This window comes from Lactuca sativa, chromosome 7, assembly GCF_002870075.4.
Source record: "Lactuca sativa cultivar Salinas chromosome 7, Lsat_Salinas_v11, whole genome shotgun sequence".
NCBI lineage: Eukaryota > Viridiplantae > Streptophyta > Magnoliopsida > Asterales > Asteraceae > Lactuca > Lactuca sativa.
This window is the reverse complement of record NC_056629.2, coordinates 203,716,207-203,737,310: the sequence shown is the minus strand read 5'-3', so window position 1 is coordinate 203,737,310 and position 21,104 is coordinate 203,716,207. Positions and strand designations below refer to the sequence as shown.

The following is a 21,104-nucleotide window of genomic DNA, read 5'->3' as shown; positions in this document are numbered from 1 at the left end:
CAAACCCGATTACCCGTTCCCGTTATCCTCACTTTACGTCCCTAAAATATCTAACACAAGGGACCTAGTCTAAGGACTTTCATCAGGGTGACAACACATGCTTCGGGGATTCCTCAGCAATTCATGTCAAATAAGGCAACCATGTGGGGGATGGAGTACTGCTGGGGAGCACACAATTCAAATAAACACCTACATGTTGCGAACCTGCTTGCGTTCCACTGGACTGTCTAGAATAGTCTGTGGTCGTCATCTATACCCCGCTAGATGACTGGATCATTAATAACATCTATAACGAGGCCTCTCATTATTTTATTTTGTCACACAACAACTATTACATCTACCCATGTTTTACCTAACATATTTTGTAGATATAAAATACATATACAATTCAAATCATTTAAAACATGTATAAAATCGTTCATCCAACATAGATAGCAAATATACAGATAATATGCACACACAACACGTAATTTATATAAAATACTTCATATCTATGTGTAAGATGAAAGTAACTATGCACTCACCTGTTAAAGTGGTGACTCGGTACTCGGACGACGCTACGTTATCTCAAAACAATTTTCCCTTGACAAAACCTAGTATCAATACCACTAGGTTAGTCTAACGTTAACTGCGACTAATTAATAGTCTAGCTATTATTACTATTATATAAGTGTTAAGTAACACTCTTATATAACTCATAATAATAGCCCAAGTAAATATTTTAAGTTCTATGTTACAAAAATTAAATAAAAGCTATATTAAAAATAACGTAGGTGTAGCTCACTTATAGCGGGTTTTCTCGAAAACCGAGCTTCGCTTGGAGCAGCGTTTCGGAACCGAAAGACCCTTTTTCTCGGGACTCTGAGAGCCTTGAGGCTTCCTTTGGGTGCTAGGGGGTTTACCTAGGGTTTAGGGGGGGGGGGTTGGGGTCCTAGAGAGAGAAAGAAACTAGAGAGAGAAGTAAGAAAGATGAAAGAAAGTCGGCAACCCTCGCAACCTATTTATAGGCGCGAGCCTTCGGTGGTACGCTAGGCGTACAACACTACGCGGGGCATAGTTCGGATAAGGGTGCCAAGTGGTGCTCTTCGGATGGGGCTACGTGTTTACTTCTCGGACCACACAAGACCGAAGTATGCTGGGCGTACTTGGTTTCGGACGTTGGGCGTAATGCGAAGGCCATGTGTCGTTCATCTGAAACGAGGCGTAATCAGCAAGCGATGGCCTAGATCATGCCACATCATCAATTTCGCATCGATCTCGCAATTTTCCTTTCCGACTTCTAAAAATCATAATTTTCGCATACGAGCTCCATTTTCGACGTTCTTTATATCCACGCGTAGGCGGGAACGTCTACAACTTTCGTTTAGATTCTGTCGGCTAATTTTGACTTTATTTTAAATTTATATTTTTAACAGGCCGAAACATGATTGGTCAGTTAAAAATTCATAACTTCTTCATCCAACGTTCGTTTTTGTCTGTCTTTTTATCGTTACGCTACTATTAACGAGATCTTCGATTCTCGTTTAGGTTGTGTCGGCTAAAACCGCTCGATCTAATATTCGAACTTCGGGATGTACACTCCTAAGCCGAAATTTTGAAAAATCATAACTTCCTCATACGAAGTCAGATTTGTGCGTTCTTTTTATGGACGCTCTCGGTTTAACATACTCTACGACTTTCGTTTAGATCACTAAGTCTAAAAATCGCTCTATCGTAAATTTAATATTCACTATTTTTGCTATAAAAGCCCTCAAATTTACACAAAATAGTTGGTTATGTCCCAAGTCCGTTTTTTGGTGCGTTAAAACCCTAAGATACCGGAAAAATGATTCACTTTTGCCGTCGGCCGAATTTGACCTTCTAAACCCGGTCACCTTAGCTAATTGGGACGAAATTTGAGGACTTGGAAGCTGACGTATGAAATTATTATTACACATAAACATGTACTAAATACATATTTATACATATATACCTACTAAATACATATTTATACATCATTTCTATATATAAATACGTAAAAAAAATATCTTCATATATAAAAAATGTTATTTTTATATATAAATATATTGTTAAAACGTATAAATATGTTTTTAAAATATAACTACATAAAGGTATAAATATTTATACATATATACAAACTTATTTATACATTAAAAAGTGTTTTTATACATACATATAAATATGTTTTTGAAAATGTTAATATATATATATATATATATAATTCAAACAAATATGTATATATACATATAAAATCGTTATGCATATATATAAATATGTTTTTGAAAATGTTAAAATACATAAAAATAAACATATAAATATATATACGTATACACACTTTTAAAATGAGTATATATATATATATATATATATATATATATATATATATATATATATATATATATATATATATATATATATATATATATAAAGTGAATATACATTACAACCCACTTAAGCTTAGATACTAAACTTCATGAAAATACGTTGTTTTATTATATAAAAATTATGATTAGGGGATTCATGATTAACAATTGAAGATGTAGATTCATGATGTACATAATAGTTATTCTTGATGATGGAAAACAATATTGTTCATTAGGGTGACTAATAAACGATAATGGAGAAAAGAAAATTAGGATGATAAAACGATAACGGAGAAAATAAATGTTATTGGGGACGATATATTTATCAAGTGAAAAACAAATCGAGTATAATTACTAAGTTAAACGACATATTTTAGAGGTTTAATACCTAAGCTTAGGTGAGGTTATAATGTATATACCCGATCCCCTATATATATATATATATATATATATATATATATATATATATATAATAATAATAATAATAATAAACCTGCATGTTAGATAATAAGTATGATTGTTCGGTATAAATTCCAAACAAATCATCTTGTTAAAGTGGTTAAGCTCTTGCTTATGTGTGCACGAGACTCGTGTTTGAAACCCGTCAGCCTCGAATTTTCGTTGTTGCCTTTTTCTCTTGAAGTTCAGCACGTTTCTCCTTCCATGTGTCAGTAGGTCCGACTCCAACTTCGTCAATCAGGTAAGTGGTGACTAGCTATCCCGGTAAAATCTGGCTAGGGGGTAAAATCAAATTTATTTTCCCGTATGTTTGGGTATTAACGAACCAAAAAGTCGACTTGGGACATAAAAAAACGACAAAACTTCAAAAATGGTCCATATGGTTTTTGAAAATATCAAGTTTAGTCCTTAAGTTCAAAAAACCTCACAGATGGTCTCTATGGTTTCAAAACTTTTAACAAATGGTCCTTTTAGCTAACTCCGTTAGCTTTTGGCCGTTGAGTGAAGGGCATTTCTGTTATTTCACTGCCACAGAGACCATTTATGAAGTTTCGTCTTTATTTAATATAAATAAATAAATAAAATTATTTAATATTAAAGACTCTCTCTCTATTTTTTTCATTGTCTTCTCCCTCTCAATGATATGCAGAAAGAAAAAAAGAAACCCCAACCACATACACCCATTTGATTATTCTAGCTTCATTTTCAATGGAAAACTCGAACTGTGAATAAATGAATATATAAACCATTCTATGTATTCATTCCATCATCACATTCCTCCAATCCAAGAGCAAAGCTGCAAGCCAAGACTAAACCAAAAGTTGGGGTGAGATACGAAATGGAATAAGGGGGTCAAATGGGTCATCGTTTAATCGACAGCAAAAACACACAGGTGAACAAAAAATAAAGAAGATATCAAATGAACTTCATCTTCCCCTCCGATTTGAGTACTGTTAATCGAGTATTGTTAAAAAAATAAAGAAGATATCAAAACCGAGTACTGTTAATCGTGTTCTCCAACAACGATTTGAGTTGCTAAGTCAAAAAAAACTACAATAACTTAAAACAAAACCTTGATTTTGTTCTTAAATTCTTGAAATCAAGCCTAAATCCAAGACAAAAAACGACTGTGACAGGCCGTGGTTTTCTATAATCGTCTTCTTCACTCTTGCAACACATCGATAGAAGCCGCCCATGGCTTAGTTCAGCTCGAAAACAACGATTCCCTAACGAAATATCCATTACTTCGATAATCAGCCTCCCTCTATCCCGATGAGGTCTATCTTGGAACGATTTAGACTCACTCGTTGTCGTCAATGGAGGTGGAAATCTTTGTGAAAGCACCATCTTGAACTCCACCTAATCTCTCCGACTCCTTTTGACTAATAAAGTCGATGATGGGAAGGCAAAAATGGGGTCATCCCCGCTCGTGTTGCTTCCAGTTTTGCTACCTGAACTCCCAGTTCAAAGATCGAGGCTTTTCTGGGTAACTTTCAGAGATTTTTGGTCATGAAGATAAGATTTTCTGGTTTTTGTGAGGAAGTTTCATCAATAGGCTTGTGGGAAAAGGGAGATTCGAGGGAAGTAGAAGGTCAGAAGATGGTTTTTTGGTTGAAAGAGAGAGAGAGAGAGAGAGAGAGAGAGAGAGAGGGGGGGTGGTACCCTTGCATATTAAGTTTTATTTATTTTTTTGTTTTTTTGTTTCATAAACGGTTCCTGGGTGATGAAATGACAAAAATGCTCCTTACTTAACGGTGAAATGCTAACAGAGTGAGCCGGAAGGACCAAATGTTAAAATTTTTGAAACCACAGGGACCATCTGTGAGGCTTTTTGAACTTAGGGACTAAACTTGATATTTTCGAAAACCACAAGGACCATTTTTGAATTTTTGTCTAAACAAACATTTTGTGTAAAATCGAGGCTTTTATAGCAATGACTTTTTAAAAAAATAAGGAGTTGGCGTGGTTGATATTTGCAACCATTTTAAAACACGATGTGGTTCATATTAAAATAAAATTATTTTGCAACCATTTCAAAACACATGAAATACCAACAAAATCGCAATTTTAAGAAAGCCCAGTTTATATGATTTAGATACTCTTAACAGCTTGTTCCCCAGTTGCACTTAAGGACGGAAACGGGCAGATTTGGAGGTGAGGTGAGGGATATGAACAGAAAACCTTGTTCCCAAGTTTAAATTAGGGAAGGAAAGGGAGGGGAGGTGAAGGATTTTGAAGGCCCATTTTCCTTCCAAATTTTCCTCCCAATTTGGGCGGATTCGGGAAGAAAACTGGAAGGATACGTACAATGAATATATTATGGACGATAATACCCTCAACCCTATTTATAACATGATGTAGCCACATAATCAATACCTCCCAACAAGAATTATCATTCGTGCGTCCCTGTTCAAGTCAGTCGACCTGCTATTCAATTCGTCCCCCTATCAGGTATGTCTTCCATATCCCTGTACAATCTTCTTGCTCACAGTTCTTCCATCTAATATGCATGAAACTATTAAATATGAAAAGATTATAAAATACTGCATGTGACTTCACTGTGTTTGATGCTTCATGTCTTCTTTTTTTTTTGTTGTTTTTTATTGATTCATGAATCACATAACACCTACACACCCCGAATAACACTATGATTTGTATAATCCTTTTGTAACAGATGTACAATTTATGTTATGATGAGCTGTACTGCTTATGAGCATATACAAAAAATTACTTGAACATGAGAGGTTATAGATGTTTTGCTGTACAGCTTATGAGTAACATTGCCATCAACTTTTTCACGTCTATCACATATAGCTTTTATATCACATGCATAGTGTTTTATGTGGTTCCTCTTTCGTAATTTCAAGTCTTTGTAAGCTTTTCAAATGTTTTGCATAACGATATAAGTGGAGCATATTGGTGTTTACTATTGAACCTGCTTTGTGTTCCCCTTCATTGCTAGCTTATTTCTTCCTTACTATTGTTGAGTGCCTCACAATTAACCCACGAGTCTCAAGATTCCTTAATATATTGTATATGTTGTTATTTTTAATGCCAAGTTCTTTGGCAAGATCATTCTGGGTTATTCCATCTATTCTGCAGCAGTAAAAGTAGAGTAAGATCAATATCCTTTATGCATAGTTTTAAACTTCAAAGTGGTCCAAGAGATAGCAATGAGCTGACTTCGAGATCAAATTCACATAGCTAATGAGATTTTTTTTTTCTTTTTTCTTGATCAAATGAATTTTTAGTATTAGGAAAGTGCCATGACCAACCAAGATGATGATGGGGAAAAAAGACGAAGGCTAGTGGTTACTCTGATGTTCATGGCCATTGTAATACATCGTAGACTTTCGAAAAAAAATAACCATAATTTACTTAGTAAGGAAGAACTATTAAAGCGTCAACTTGAACGAGAACGACTATTACACAAACTTATTAAAGGTGGGAAATGTCGTGAGCTTATTCGTGTGAGTGAACAAGCTTTTAGAAAGTTGTGTACTATCTTACGACGTGATGGTGGACTGCGACCTACGCAACGCATGTCTGTTGAAGAACATGTTGCAAGGTTTCTACACATCGTAGGTAATGATATGAGAAATACAATGGTCTCCTTCATTTATGGGCGTGCTAAATCTACAACAAGTAGGTGCTTCCATAGAGTTCTTCGTGCGGTTGTAGCACTAGAAAGTTACTACGTTCAACAACCTAAAGGTGATGTGGTCCCAAAAGAAATTCAAGAGAAAAAGAGATTTTATCCCTACTTCAAGAATTGTGTAGGGGCAATTGACGGGACACATGTTCGTGTAAAAGTACCCAATAGAGATGCCCCTAGATATCGTGGTCGCAAGGGTTACCCTACCATAAATGTCTTAGCCGCATGTTCATTTGATTTGAAGTTTACGTACATTTTAACTGGCTGGGAGGGCACTGCCTCAGACTCAAGGATAGTGAAAGATGCACTTAAAAGAGACGATAAACTACTAATTCCTAGGGGTAATTTTTGATAACTAATTTAATTTTGTGTGTAGTCTTTTATTAGAAAACTAATTACATGTTATTTATAGGCCGATATTGTTTGGTAGACGCTGGTTTGCCTCATACCATTAAACTAATGACACCATATAGAGGTGTCAGGTATCATTTGAAAGAGTATTCTGCTCACCCCCCAGTGAATGCAAAAGAGTTGTTCAATCTTAGACATTCTTCTTTACGTAATGCAATAGAACGGTCGTTTGGTGTTTTAAAAAGAAGGTTCCCAATCATTAGAAGTTCACAAGAACCTTTTTACTCTTGCGACACACAATCGGACATTTTTGTGGCATGTTGTATCTTACACAATTTTTTACTAGACGAGGATCGTGATAAAAAACTTGAACATGAAGTCTTACAAGAGGTGTTGGATGAAAAACCACAATAAGTGAGACATGATGTTAATAACGGACGTGTGCGTAGTGATGGGGCTGAGGAATTGAGGAATGCTATTACTCAAATGTGGAATGATTACTTGTTGAAACCAAACAATGAAATAGATATGTCTAATTAGTTTTATAGTAGATCAACGATTTATCAGTTTTATTTCATTCTGTTAATTTAGTTTAATTTTGTAGTGACATTTGCAATTTCTTTTTTTGATGGTGTTATTTAAATTATGAGCCCTTTATTTTTTATAAATGTTTGTACAATTTTTAATAATGTATTTCTGGTTATGTTATCTTTGTATGTACAGAGCAATCATGAACAAAAGGGCAGCGGATGGAAGTGTTGTGAAAAAATAAAATTTGACATGGACAGATCATATGGATAATGTTCTAGTTGAAGCTCTTGTAAAGGAAGATGATATAGGTAATCGGGTGAATGGTACATTCACTTCGCAAGCATATGTGAACATGATTGCAGGGTTGAGTAAAGAGTTTAACAAGCCTATTACAAAAGATCAACTTAAAAACAGAATGAAAACTTTAAAATGTAATTTTAGTAAATGGTATGATATGTATCGGGGTACTTCGTTGAGTGGGTTCTCATGGAATTCTCAAACAAAACACATTGAAGCAAAGGAGGAAATATGGGAGCAATTAATTAAAGTATGTGTTGGTTTTACGTTTGATTTATTGTTTTATATAACTTTTTTACCATTAACTTTACTAATTAATCTTTTGATTTGTTTATAAACAGGCGAACCCTGAAGCAGCCGCATTCAGGACCAAAGATATTTTAAATTACAGTCAGTTGGAGATGTTATTTTCAGATGATAGAGCATCGGGATCAAAAGCGGAAACAACAAAAGAAAAAAACGCCCGGTTAAGCAAATCCAAAGAAATTAAAATAAAAAAAATTGCTGATGTGGAAAAACTAATGGCAAATAAGGAGGTAAGTTTGGAGAACGTACACAAAGATGATGATGAGGACATTCAAATAGTGTCAGCAACAGATGTTTCACCTGATGGGAGTTCAAAAGCAAAGAAGCTGAAGAGTAAAAAAAGAAAACTAGAAAGCAAACTTCAAGATGAAGATGAAGTAGTAGCTGAAACTGAACCTGAACCTCAACAGAATCTTTTGAACACAATATTGTGCAAACATTTAAAGAAATCGTTGATGTTACGAGGGAAGGGAACAAATCTCGTGACTATAGAGGTGAGGAAATCGAGAAAGAGTTAAAGTTGATGGGTTTGGATGACGATGAATTTGCAGATGCTTTCATATATTTATCGCGTAATCAAGCCGATGCTAGGACAATTTTTAGTTCTTCAATGAGGATGAGGAAGTTCTTTTTAAAAAAGATGATGAGTGAAGCTAAAAATTGAATCATATCTTTAGGTTTTATGGGATTTGTTTTTTGTTTTTTTTTTACAGTAGGTTGCATTGGACTTCATTTGTAAGAGGGAGAATTTTGATTTTCTGGGTTTCATTGTTGACTTGAGTTTATTTCATTAGTTGATTGTTTGATTAAATGTTTTTGATTGATTTTGATTTCACTTGTAGTTTATTCATATTGTTTACATGTTCTTAACAAAATGTGTAAACAGGGGTATAATTGTAATCTTTTAATTTTCTTCTCTTTTCCCTCCTAACTCAGGAACACATAAACTAAAAATTTTACTTTTATTTCCTTCGAATTCGGGAAATTAAATAAAATTTTCCTACCCGTCCCTTTCCTCTTTAATATTTTCCCTCCCTTTCCTCTTTAATGAATTTACAAAAAAAAAAAAAAAAAAAGTCGGCAACAAGGTGTTATGGACAAAAGAAAGATATGAAGGTCATTGTTCGGAAGTCCTGTCCTGGTGTAAATCAGCAATAAAAAAGATAACACTTCATTTATCCCTTTTTGGTGTGTGAAGATTCACGAAATCAAAGGACACTCTATTTCGATGATACAACAGCTTTCAAGAGCAAAAAGTTTTTTGACTTCTCCTCTCTTTAAGGATTTTCTGGGTTGGAGATGCAGCTTCATAATCCTTTTGGGGGCCTCAACCTTTCTCCATCATCCCTCTCATCCCTTTGCCATCTTCACCATCACCTTCTTTCTCCACTCCACCACCGTGACCACCATCTACACCAACACCTCCACCGGCGGATTAACCCAGCATCATACCCACCATCTTCATCACCCAAAAACACAATCATCTTCACCCTTCTTCCACTCAGTCAGCCACCCTCCAAATCAACCATAAATCACCACCAAAAACCCTCCTTAACACTCTTCAAGGCAGCAACAGAGCAATCACAGCCACCATCGAGCCTCCCTGCCAAAAAGAAAAACCAACCAACACTTTCTGACTTCGATTTGGAGAGAAAGAGAGAGATCATTTAGAAGAATTTGGAGGTAGTGTGATCGATTTTGAGAAGGAAAAAGAGTGTGGCTTGTGCGAATTGGTGATCGAAATCAGAAGAGGGAGAAGAACCTGTTATCGATTTGGAGTGAAGGACAAACGCAACGGGTAGCTTGACTCTTTGCTGGGTACAAACGCACGCAACATACAAGGTGTAGAAGTGTATTGGGCTGAAATTGTAAGCCTGATTTCTTTTGGGCTAAGTCATCTATGTTTGTTGGGCCAACCGGTTTTTATTTCAAACCGGTTCAGTCAACCAACTAAGGCTAAACCGGTTCGGTAGTCCATTTTGGCAAATTAACATATTTTACATTTAATAGTTATGTTTGGTTGTTTATCTTTGTTTCCTTGTTTTTTTTAATATCAATTATCAAATCTGTTGCATCTCTTAAGTCCCCATAACCAAAAAATATAAAGCTTTTATGTCAATTCCTAGGAACTCTGCAAATTAGCAAATGTTATAAAAAAAATACAAATGGAACAATGGAAAATATTATTCGTTTATGTCATAAAGAAAGTTTAAAGAAAATATTATAACAAATATATGAAGCCATATTTTTTGGCTTAACCCATCAAGTCATTAAATCTAGATCAAGTATAAAAAAAATAGCCATGTATAGTTGTCCAAGTTAAGTGCTTGATCATTAAGTTCATTAAATCAAAAAGAAAAAGCTATTTAACACAGAACTGCATGTACAAACATTGGAAATGTGATATAAGCTTTAAAAATCATGATGGAAACTAACCTTGAAAAAACATTAGAATTTAAAAGCACTTACAGCTTTAAAGTTTAGTTACCGGCCCAAGAAGGAAGAGTCGCAAATAGTTCATTGTATTACAAGTCATTGCGAACAAAATATTGTATGGGAATTATAAATAAATAGAAAATCATTTTTTTTCTTAATCAACCAACCTACAATCACTTACATATTGCCAAAAGTTGCACTCTTTACATCGGGAAGAGTACGAGTTAAAGGGTTTTATAAGCATTCTACGACATTCTTTAGGTTTTTCATCACCTAAAGTATTCATTATCCAACCCTTTATATATTGCATTATGCAAGCTTTTCATATTTGGGCATCCTACTTTCAAATATGATATGCCTTTCATATAGTTCAGTATCAATTTAGAACTAAACTATTTACATCATAATGGTTTCCAGGTTTCTCACATCATTTGTCTCATTTTTTGTACATAATAACTTACTTCATTTTTTACTGAAATAGCAATCGACATCTAATTTCCATAATCATGTAACAAGACTATTTTATTCTAGTCACTCCAATGTTATTCCAAACTTGTTTCGATAGCTAAACACACCTCATTGGGCTTTGAACCCATTTTTGGCATTTTCCCCATATTTATTGTTTTTACTACTTGAACGTATTTTTTTATTTTCACAAGGTAAATCTACAGAAAAGTCTCAAACTTTTGGGAAAAGTTTCAATAAAGTCATAAAGTTTTTTTTTAACAGAAAAATCCCAATTATTTAAAATCTTGCCAAAATTAACGAAAAAGTTATTTTTTTTATATTTGAACAACAAATGTCAGATTATGTGATTTTTTCAAAATAATGAAAATTTTCTGTTAAAAAAAATAGGGCTTTTTTGAAACTTTTCCTAAAATTTGAGACTTTTCTGTAGATTTTCCCTTTTCACAATTATAATATGAATACTATGTTCTAGTCATTACAATATCATTTCAGATTCATGTCTAGTTAAATATGCTTCGTAAGTGCAAAATACTTATTTTGGACATTTTTTCCTTTTTGTCCCATTTTTTTTTGTCAAGCTCACATATTCTTTCAAAAAATGTATTTAAATCTATGTTATAAAGTCCCAACTCCCAAACATATACCAACTATGTTTTAAACATGTATAAATATTTGTAGAATTTTTTAAACCAGATTGTGAATTGACAACACTATTTGACATTTTTCTCATGTAGGCATCATACTTTGCCAAAATGTAATTTTCCTAAATTTAAAGATGTCGTTTTTGTAAGTTTCAGATTTTAACATGTTTATAAGACAATGCCAATGCTTACATGTCAAAAACATCTATCATTTTAGTAAATTATCCAATATTTGATGATTTTAGCCGTTAATTTTCCGTCAAAAACATGTCAATAACATCTATCATTTTAGTCAATTATCCAATATTTGACGATTTGAGCCGTTAATTTTCCGATAAATAAAAATAATTTTGCATTCTACATTTTCTAATATATTTTGTTGCCAAATCCAGCCAACATTTCATAAATGTTGTTTCGTTTGCATATTTTGGTCCCAAAAAAAACATGAACCAAAAATGCTACAAAAACCTCAAATAAAGACCAAAAATGTAAGAGAAAACTTTTTGTACCAAAACTTAAAAAAATCATCAATAATCAAGGATCAAAAATGTTATTTTACTCTTTTAAAAAAATATATATTAAATAATTTCGACTTATTAATCTTACGTTGTGCCTGTAAAACGAGTAATCTTAAGGTTCAGTTCAGAATCAAAGATTTCAAAACTTTTGCTCTTTCGGTTCTCTTTGCCGTTTTTTTTCTCTCACTTTCTTTCAGCCGCTCTGTTGATCTCAAGAATGGACACTCCAACACTCATGTTTTGGGGTAATGAATCTTATCTACATGCTTTATTTCAATCTTCCTTTTCATTTAAATCGTTAGGGTTCTTTTTGTTCAATTTCCTTTTCATTTTTGCTATTAGGGTTTTTTTTTTCTCAATGAAAATTTGTGTTTTCTTTTGTCTCTGGTAACACGCATCAACATGCAAAAACATCATCCACAAAAGAAACCTGGTTTTTGTTGAATATGCATCAGAAGAATAAGCTAAAATCTGACAAAACATTTCGGACATGTAACTCGCACAATAAAAAATATCACATCATTTAGGGTGTTAAAAGATGAAATAAACCAAGTAAAACTAAACTATCAAACCAACACAAAATTTAAGACATACTTCTATCTCAATTTAAAATATCAAAAATAACTTTTTTCACATTTGTATCCGGTTAACCAAACACCGACATTTCTCGACTTATGGAAGATTCGAAAGTTTTGGTCAAACGGAAATTCTACATCTTGTATTGGGTTCTCGGGATGAAGGTGTGCAAGAACAATTTTTTTTTTTTATCAACGGTGGCTTGCAAATGAAACTGCTTATTTATTTCCTTTTTGGTTTTGCTAATTTTTCTTTTCAAAGAACACCAACTTTAACTTTCTTTATAAGTGTCTTCCTTATTTTCATTTTCTTAAGAGTAAGAAATGTAACAGTAATGTCTTTGGTAACTATTACGTCAAATGGTTGATTGTCTTTAACCTCAACATGTGTGTGTGTGTATATATATATATATATATATATATATATATATATATATATATATATATATATATATATATATATATATATATCATGTCGTTATGATTCAGATGTTGATGTTAAAGTTAAAGACAAAGTTATTACTGTGACTCTTCTTACTCTATAGAAAATAAAAATATGGAAGACACTTCCAAACAAAGTTAAAGTTGGTGTTCTTTGAAAACATTTCTTGCCAAAATCAAAAAGGAAATAAATAAGCAGTTTCGTTTGTAAGCCATCGTTGATAAAAAAAAAAAGTTTGTTCTTACTCGCTTTCATCTAGAGAACCCATTACAAGATGTACAATTTTCGTTTGACCAAAACTTTTGAAACTCCACAAGTTGAGAAATGTTAGTGTTTTGTTATCCGGATACAAATGTAAAAAAAAATATTAGTTTTGACATATATCAAACAACAATTATCCACATGAAAACGTAAAAAAAAATATTAGTTTTGACATATACCAAACAACAATTATCCACATGAAAACGTAAACATAAAAAGCATGGGAACAAAAGAAAACAATGAATATCATCAATGCTAATGAAAGTGAATATTTTTGTTATCAGAGACAAAAAAAAAGTCATAATTTTCCATAAAAAAAAACCCCTAATGGCATAAAGCATAAATAAAAAAAATTGAAAAAAAGAACCCGAACGACATTAACGAAAAGGAAGATTGAAATAGAGCGTGTAGAGGAGATTCGTTACCCCAAAATGTGAGTGTTGGAGTGTCCCTTCCTGAGAGCGAGCAACAGAGCCGCAGAGAGAAAGTTATAAAGAGAGCAACGAAATGAGAGCGGTAGAGAGAACGGAGAGAACACAAGTTCTGAAATCTTTGATTCCGATCTGAACTCTAAGAGTACTCGTCTTTCAAGTACAATGTAAGAATAATAATTCAAAATTATTTAAGTTATTTTATTTAAAAAGAGTAAAATTACATTTTTGATTCTTACTATAACTTATATTTGTACCAAAACTGAAAAAATTAGCTATAGTCAAATAAAATGTATTAAATAATTTCGACTTATTAATCGTACGTTGTGCCCATTGTTTAAAAGCGTGGTCAAGGCGTACGCCTCGAGGCGCGCCTGAAAACGGTTCGAGCCTAAAATGAGTATGAGGCGCTGATTCTAAGGTCTGGTCTAGGGCATACGCCTCTGATGTTTGAGGCGGAGAGAAGCGGATGAAAACAGAGGAAGGCGGTGCGTTTTATGTGGAGGCGGTCTAAACGAATTGAGATATCAAAATGTTTTATTTTCTTGATGTGTTTTTCTATAGAGGATACAGAGGATATATACAGCAAAATATTACATCACAAAAGGAAAGAGCCTATCACAATAATTACGGATGGAATTAAAGATCCTAAGAGAGGAAAGAGAATATATGGTGGAGAGAAAATAATTAGTTTCCAATACTTCCCCTCAAGTTGGCGCATGTAGATTTCGAATGCCCAACTTGACTAACAATTCACGAAGGGGGTGAGAACCAAGAGGTTTCGTGAATAAATCTGCCACTTGCTGTTTGGAGTTGATGAATATTGGCTCAACTTCCTTTCGTTCAACACGCTCACGGACAAAATAGCAATCCATTTCAACGTGTTTTGTCTGCTCATGGAAAACGGGATTGTTAGCTATGTGTTTAGCTGCTTGATTATCACATAACAGTTGTGTTGGACCAGTTGCAGCAACGTCGAGCTCTTTCAATAACCAACGAACCCATATAATTTCACTAACGGATGTAGCCATGGCCCGATATTCCGCCTCAGCAGAAGAGCGCGACACCACCGATTGTTTCTTGGATTTCCAAGATATTGGAGCTCCTCCCAACAAGAGTACATAGCCCGTTCTAGATCTCCTAGTAAGAGGGCATCCAAGCCAATCCGCGTCACAGTAGGCTACAAGATTAACATCGTCTCCCTTCGGCAATAGAATGCCTTGACCAACGGTGGTTTTAAGATATCTCAGTACTCTGTTTGCAGCTTCCATATGATTATGTCTTGGATCCCCAACGAATTGACTTAAGATATTCACAGAATATGCTATGTCTGGGCGAGTAACTTGTAGATAAAGCAAACGACCCATAAGTCTCTGATATTGACCAACATCAACCTTTTCTTCTTCTTCTCCTTTGTCGAGTTTTAGGTTCTGCTCCATGGGAAACGAGCTGGGTCTGCATCCTTTCATTCCACTATCTTCAAGAATGTCCAGAGTGTACTTTCGTTGGCTTAGAACCAAACCCTCGGATGTTCTTGCAACTTCTATTCCTAAGAAGTACTTCAAAGGACCAAGGTCCTTTATGCTGAATTCTTTGTCTAGATGCTTCTTTGTTCTTGCAATATGCTCTGTATTGTTTCCTACAATAATCACATCATCCACACATATGAGGGCTCCCACATATATTCCTGCATTTTTATAAATGAACAACGAGTGATCTGCCTTTGATTGCTTGTAACCAAGACCTGTGAGCGATTTCGTGAACTTGTGATACCAATTTCGTGACGCTTGCTTCAACCCATAGATTGACTTCTTGAGTTTGCAAACTCTTGTTTCATTATCGCTTGAGAATCCTTGTGGGATCTTCATATAAATTTCTTCTTCAAGGTCACCATGCAAGAAGGCGTTGTTCACATCGAGTTGTTGAATCTCCCATCCCCGTTTCACAGCAACAGTGAGGAGAGTTCTCATTGTTACTAATTTAGCTACCGGGGCAAAGGTGTCATGATAATCAACTCCCTCCATTTGTGTGAACCCCTTTGCCACAAGTCTCGCCTTGTATCTTTCAACCTCTCCGTTTGGTTTAAATTTGATCTTGTATACCCATTTCGAATCAATGGCCTTCTTTCCCTTTGGTAGGTTTTCAAGGGTCCACGTCCCGTTTCGTTCGAGAGCATGAATCTCCCTTTTCATAGCCTCCTTCCAATTTTCATCTTGAGCTGCTTGATAAAATGACTTTGGTTCATCATGGTTGCTAATGGCTGACAGAAAAGCTTTGTGAGAGTTAGAAAATTGTTCATAAGAAACATAATGAGATAGCGAATGTACCGACGAGGACTCTTAGTTGGATACGGGCTGCGTGTGATCAAGCGAAGGGGGGAGTTTTACATGATAATCACTTAAATGTCTCGGTTGTGTTCTCTTTCTAGTCTGCCTTTCTTCTTTAAATTCTTGTTGAACAGTAGGTATCTCTTCATGTGTTTCTTCTAAGTGAATATCATTTTCTTCCTCACCACTTTGCATGTCTGGACCAGTTGCTTCCAATTCAGTTTGCTCAATTTCATAGGTCTGCATGGGAGCTCTCCATATCTCTGTATCTTCAATGGGCTCCTCATGCGAAGTTTTATCTCCTTCATCTTCAATGGTTTGGGAGGGAACTCCCCCTTGCTCCATATTTTCGATGGGCCTGTCATGCAAGTCTTGGCATTCGGTGATGGGATCCAAGTGTTCAAATATTTCTTGTTCGTATTCCTTCAACTCTATCTTGGAAAAAGGAAAAATGTTCTCGACAAATCTAACATCTCTTGTCATCACCATCTTTCTTTGTTGTATATCGTAAATTTTGTATCCCTTTTTTTTTGGAGGATAACCCATAAACACACCCGGTTTTCCTCTCGGCTCGAACTTGTCCCCATTGGCCTCAACGTTTTTGTAGTATACCAAACAACCAAAAACCCGCATGTGATCGTATTCAGGTTGACTCCCAAATAAGATTTCATACGGAGTTTTGTTGTTTATAACTTTTGATGGTAACCGATTTACTATATAAGCAGCCGTTAGAACGCACTCCCCCCAAAAGATTGTCGGAAGTTTGCTTCAAAACGTAGAGCACGTGCAATTTCCAAAAGGTGTCTATGTTTTCGCTCAACCACCCCATTTTGTTGTGGGCTATGAGGACAAGTTGTTTCTAGAATAATTCCCTGCTTGCTGTAGAATTGTCTCATGTAATTTGACACAAACTCTCCACCGTTGTCACACCTAATCCTTTTTATGCCCTTTCCAAATTGAGTTTTGACCATATTGTAAAAATCAATTAAACAATTACTAGCCTCATGTTTGTGTTTCAGTAAATAAACCCACACGGTTCTACTAAAATCATCAACTACCGTCAGGAAATAATTTGCACCCGTAAGTGATGGTTTCCTGTATTTGCCCCAAACATCACAGTGAATTAAATCGAAACAATTATTTGTTTTAATATAGCTGACCGGAAATGGCAATCGAGTAAGTTTAGCTTTATTACAAGAATCACAAACTTTGTCTTCAAAATTCGAGGAAGCACCCTTAAGAAAACTAACATGCGATAACTTAACATTGGAGGCATGTCCGAGTCGTTTGTGCCATGATTCCATTGTCACCATCATTGCTCGCCTTTCTTCTTTTATTCCCCCCATTCGGTATATACCACCATGACAGTTACCCGCTCCAATCAAGTTCCCCGCCTTCAGATCCTGCAAAACAAAAAAATCGGGGAAAAACGTCACTGCACAGTTAAGATCTTTAGTCAATCTTCGTACAGATAGAAGATTGCATGTAAAGTTTGGCACATAGAGGACTCCTTTAATGTCTAATCCCTCCTTTAAAAGAAAATCGCCTTTCCCTTTAACTGGGATTGATTCTCCATTGGGGATTGTGACAGGCCTTTCAATCATGCTCATGTTCAAGTTTTGAAGTAAGTGTCCTTTGCATGTTATGTGTTCAATTGCACTCGAGTCCACAACCCAGTCCTCATCGACCTTCATCCTACCTGCCATGTTAGCCACAACAGGTTCAACTTTGCTTCCTTCAAATAATTTCAAGAAACTTGCGTACTGCTCCTCTGTCATGCCTGGTATAGGGCATATTTTTGTTTCTACCAGTGCAGCCTTTGGCCTTGACTTATCTCCCTTTCCCTTTCCTGGCCACCATTCCGGGTAACCAATTCTTTTAAAACACCCATCTTTATCATGCCCGTCTTTTCCACAATGACTACAGTGTGCTGTTTTGTTGACCTGGGAATTCATCTTTCGTCCATCCTTTTCATATTGGTTTCGCCTTCCCTGGAAATTTGCCTGAAAGGCTGCCACTTCACGGACCGGTCCTTTTGATGCTCCAATGATGCGCTGTTGTTCATCTTCAGCAACTAAATGATACACATTGCTGAGGTTTGGAGTTGGTTTCATTGCTAGAATTTGAGTCTTAATGACGCTGAACTGATCATCAAGCCCCATAAAAAACTCATAGATTCTTTCCTTTTCTTTTAATTCAACCATCTTCCTTCCGAGTTCACACTTGCATCCATTGCATGAACACTTGGGAGTTGGCAAAATCGATTCGATTTCGTCCCACAAAACCCGTAGTCTCGTGTAATATGCTGAAACTGTCATGCCATCTTGTCGGGTGCTATATAGAGACTGCTTCAGTTCATATGCTTTGGGGGCGCTTTCCTTCCCAAACCGCTCCTTCAAGTCTCTCCAGATCTCGGCTGCAGTTTTGGCGTATTTCACACTGTTGCGAATTTCTTTCTCCATGGCTGTGGTTAACCAACCTTTGATCATCGCATCGCAACGCATCCATGGCAGGTATTTGTCTGATCCTTTTTCTGGCATCTCGATCGACCCATCAATGAATCCAGTCTTGTTTTTAGCGAACAAAAATTTCATCATCTCCTGTTCCCAATCGCCGTAGTTTTTGTCGGTAAGAGTATCGTTTACGTGTAACTGTTTTGGATAGTCGGAAGCGTGTAGGTAAAAAGGAGAATTGTGGTTGATAGTTTCTCCTTCATCTTTGTTCTTCAAAGCCTCATCTCCAGCCATATGGACTATCGATTAAGGTTTCTTTGTGTTTTGATTTTGGATCACCCTCTCTGATACCATAAACGAATTGAGATATCAAAATGTTTTATTTTCTTGATGTGTTTTTCTACAGAGGATATATACAGCAAAATATTACATCACAAAAGGAAAGAGCCTATCACAATAATTACAGATGGAATTAAAGATCCTAAGAGAGGAAAGAGAATATATGGTGGAGAGAAAATAATTAGTTTCCAATACGGTCAATAGCAGATTTTGTCTTCTAACCCTTTTTTTAACGTTTTTTACAGCTGTTTTTCAACAGCTTTGTTTTTACTTTTACTTCTGCAAGAAAGCGAGTTCTGAAACTTCCCAAAATATCAAATTTCACACTTTTTGACCTAGTGTAGAATGATATGTTGCTTGTTACTTTGATCTTCCTTCGTTTTCTTCTTCTTTATTCAAAGTCAACATATCCGTATCACATAAATCCTCCATATTTTTTGAAGTTCAACCATTGAAGACCTCATCAGGTTACATCCTTTTTTTCTTTATCTTTTCTTTTTGCCTCTTCTTCTCTAGTATTATTAGCTCTTTTTGTTGTGTTTATTTGTTATTCATTCAGTCAACTTATTATTTTGTGAGTTTATGATCCATGTGTTTATTTATTGCCAATTTGCCATTTATTATTTAATGCATATATGCATTTATTATGTGTTTAATGTCATAAATGCAAGAATTTTTCTAGGTTGTTCCACGAATTAGCATACAGCTTTTGGATTTCACTACCTTATTTTGTTGCTTGTTTGTTGTCTTTTTTGCTATTTCATGTGGTTTTCTTTCTGTTGTTTCAGTTCATACTTCATACATCCATATATTTGGTTTATTTCTTGCTGTTTTCATGTAGTTTTTTTTTGTTTGTTTGTAGTGTTTTTGTTCACTGTTTAGTCGTTTTGCTCACTGTTTAAGGCTGTTTCATCAAATTTCGTTTATTAGGATGGCTACTAAAGGGTCATGAAAGGATCCTGCATGGCCGTATAGTATAAAAATACCAATTGAAGGTGGAAAAAAAGGTTACAAATACCTAAAATGTAAGTTTTGTAGTAAAGTCATCAAGGGGGAGTGAAGAGTGAAAGAACATCTTGCATGCACTCAAAAAGATGTTTCACCTTGTCCTAATGTTCCTGATGGGGCGAAGAAAGAAATCCGTCAATATTTGAAGACCTTTGAAACTACAAAATTTATGGCGCAACACAATTTTGAAGAGAATGTGGAATATGGTGCATACTTTGTGAATCCGAACATTAGTTCTTCTCCAAGTGTAAACGATAGGGGTGTTAGAGGACCTATGGATCAATTTTTGGGGATTACAAAAAATGATGAGCAAGGAACCGTATCGGGTGAGAAGATGACACCAACAAGTGCTAAAGAACATAGGAATTGAGTTTGCTTGAATATCGAGAGATGCTTCTACGAGAATGGGATCTCATTTAACATGGCAACAAGTCCTTTTATAGGTACTAGTTGTGAGACCCGTATATTATACGGGTTGATTAAAACAAAATGTTAAGTAAGAACGATTAAATAGAAATTTTATTTGAATTTGAAATTGAAATAAGTGAAAATTATGAGAAAAAAAAAACATGCAAAAAATAAATTAATTAAATTTATGTGTTTAGTGTGTACTAAACGGGTTAAATTATAACAAAATGTTAAACATAAAGGTTTAAACTGTAAATTTATTTGAAATTGAATTTGAAATTTAAAATTTGAAATTAATAGTCATTATGATTGGTTTAATTTATGGAAATTAAATTAATGATATATTGAAAATGAAAAATTAAAGTAATGACAAGTGGAAAATAAATATATCTCAAATTACGACAAAATGACATGTGACTAATTTTATGAGAGAAAGACATGTGGCAAAGTCATTTTTATTTATTAGGGTAGATGGTGCGTTCCATTGGCCAATACGGTAGGGAGTTGAAACCACCTACTTCATACGAGTTGAGGACTTGGATATTAAATGAAGAAGTCAAGACAACTACAACAATAGTTGATGATATAAAAGCAACTTGGAAAAAAACTGTTGTTACTTTGATGTCGGATGGCTGGTCAGATATATGAAATAGAAGTCTTATAAATTTTCTTGTAAACAATCAATAAGAGACTGTTTTTTTTTTTGAAGACTGTTGACGCCTCAAATTGTATAAAAAACACACACAAATTATTCGAGTTACTTGATGCTGTCATAGAAGAGAATGATGAAGAACTTGTGGTTCAAGTTGTGACTGATAATGTTAGTGGCTATAAA

The 21,104-nt window shown here is 34.9% G+C and overlaps 1 protein-coding gene across 1 annotated transcript; it reads left to right on the top strand.

The window, feature by feature from the left end:
• The first annotated feature begins 7,621 nt into the window (after positions 1 to 7,621).
• LOC128127438 (uncharacterized) lies at positions 7,622 to 8,480 on the top strand. The gene is made up of 2 exons (XM_052765910.1): positions 7,622 to 7,906; positions 7,998 to 8,480. Exons 1-2 carry the CDS (start codon positions 7,622 to 7,624, stop codon positions 8,478 to 8,480), a joined length of 768 nt encoding a protein of 255 aa, XP_052621870.1.
• The last annotated feature ends 12,624 nt before the right edge of the window (positions 8,481 to 21,104 follow it).

What these genes read in the sequence shown, in the direction of transcription:
- LOC128127438 (XM_052765910.1), top strand. Translation starts at nt 7,622, where the DNA reads ATGGATAATGTTCTAGTTGAAGCTCTTGTAAAGGAAGATGATATAGGT. An exon ending in TATGGGAGCAATTAATTAAA is followed by an intron (nt 7,907 to 7,997) that starts GTATGTGTTGGT and finishes GTTTATAAACAG; the next exon opens with GCGAACCCTGAAGCAGCCGC.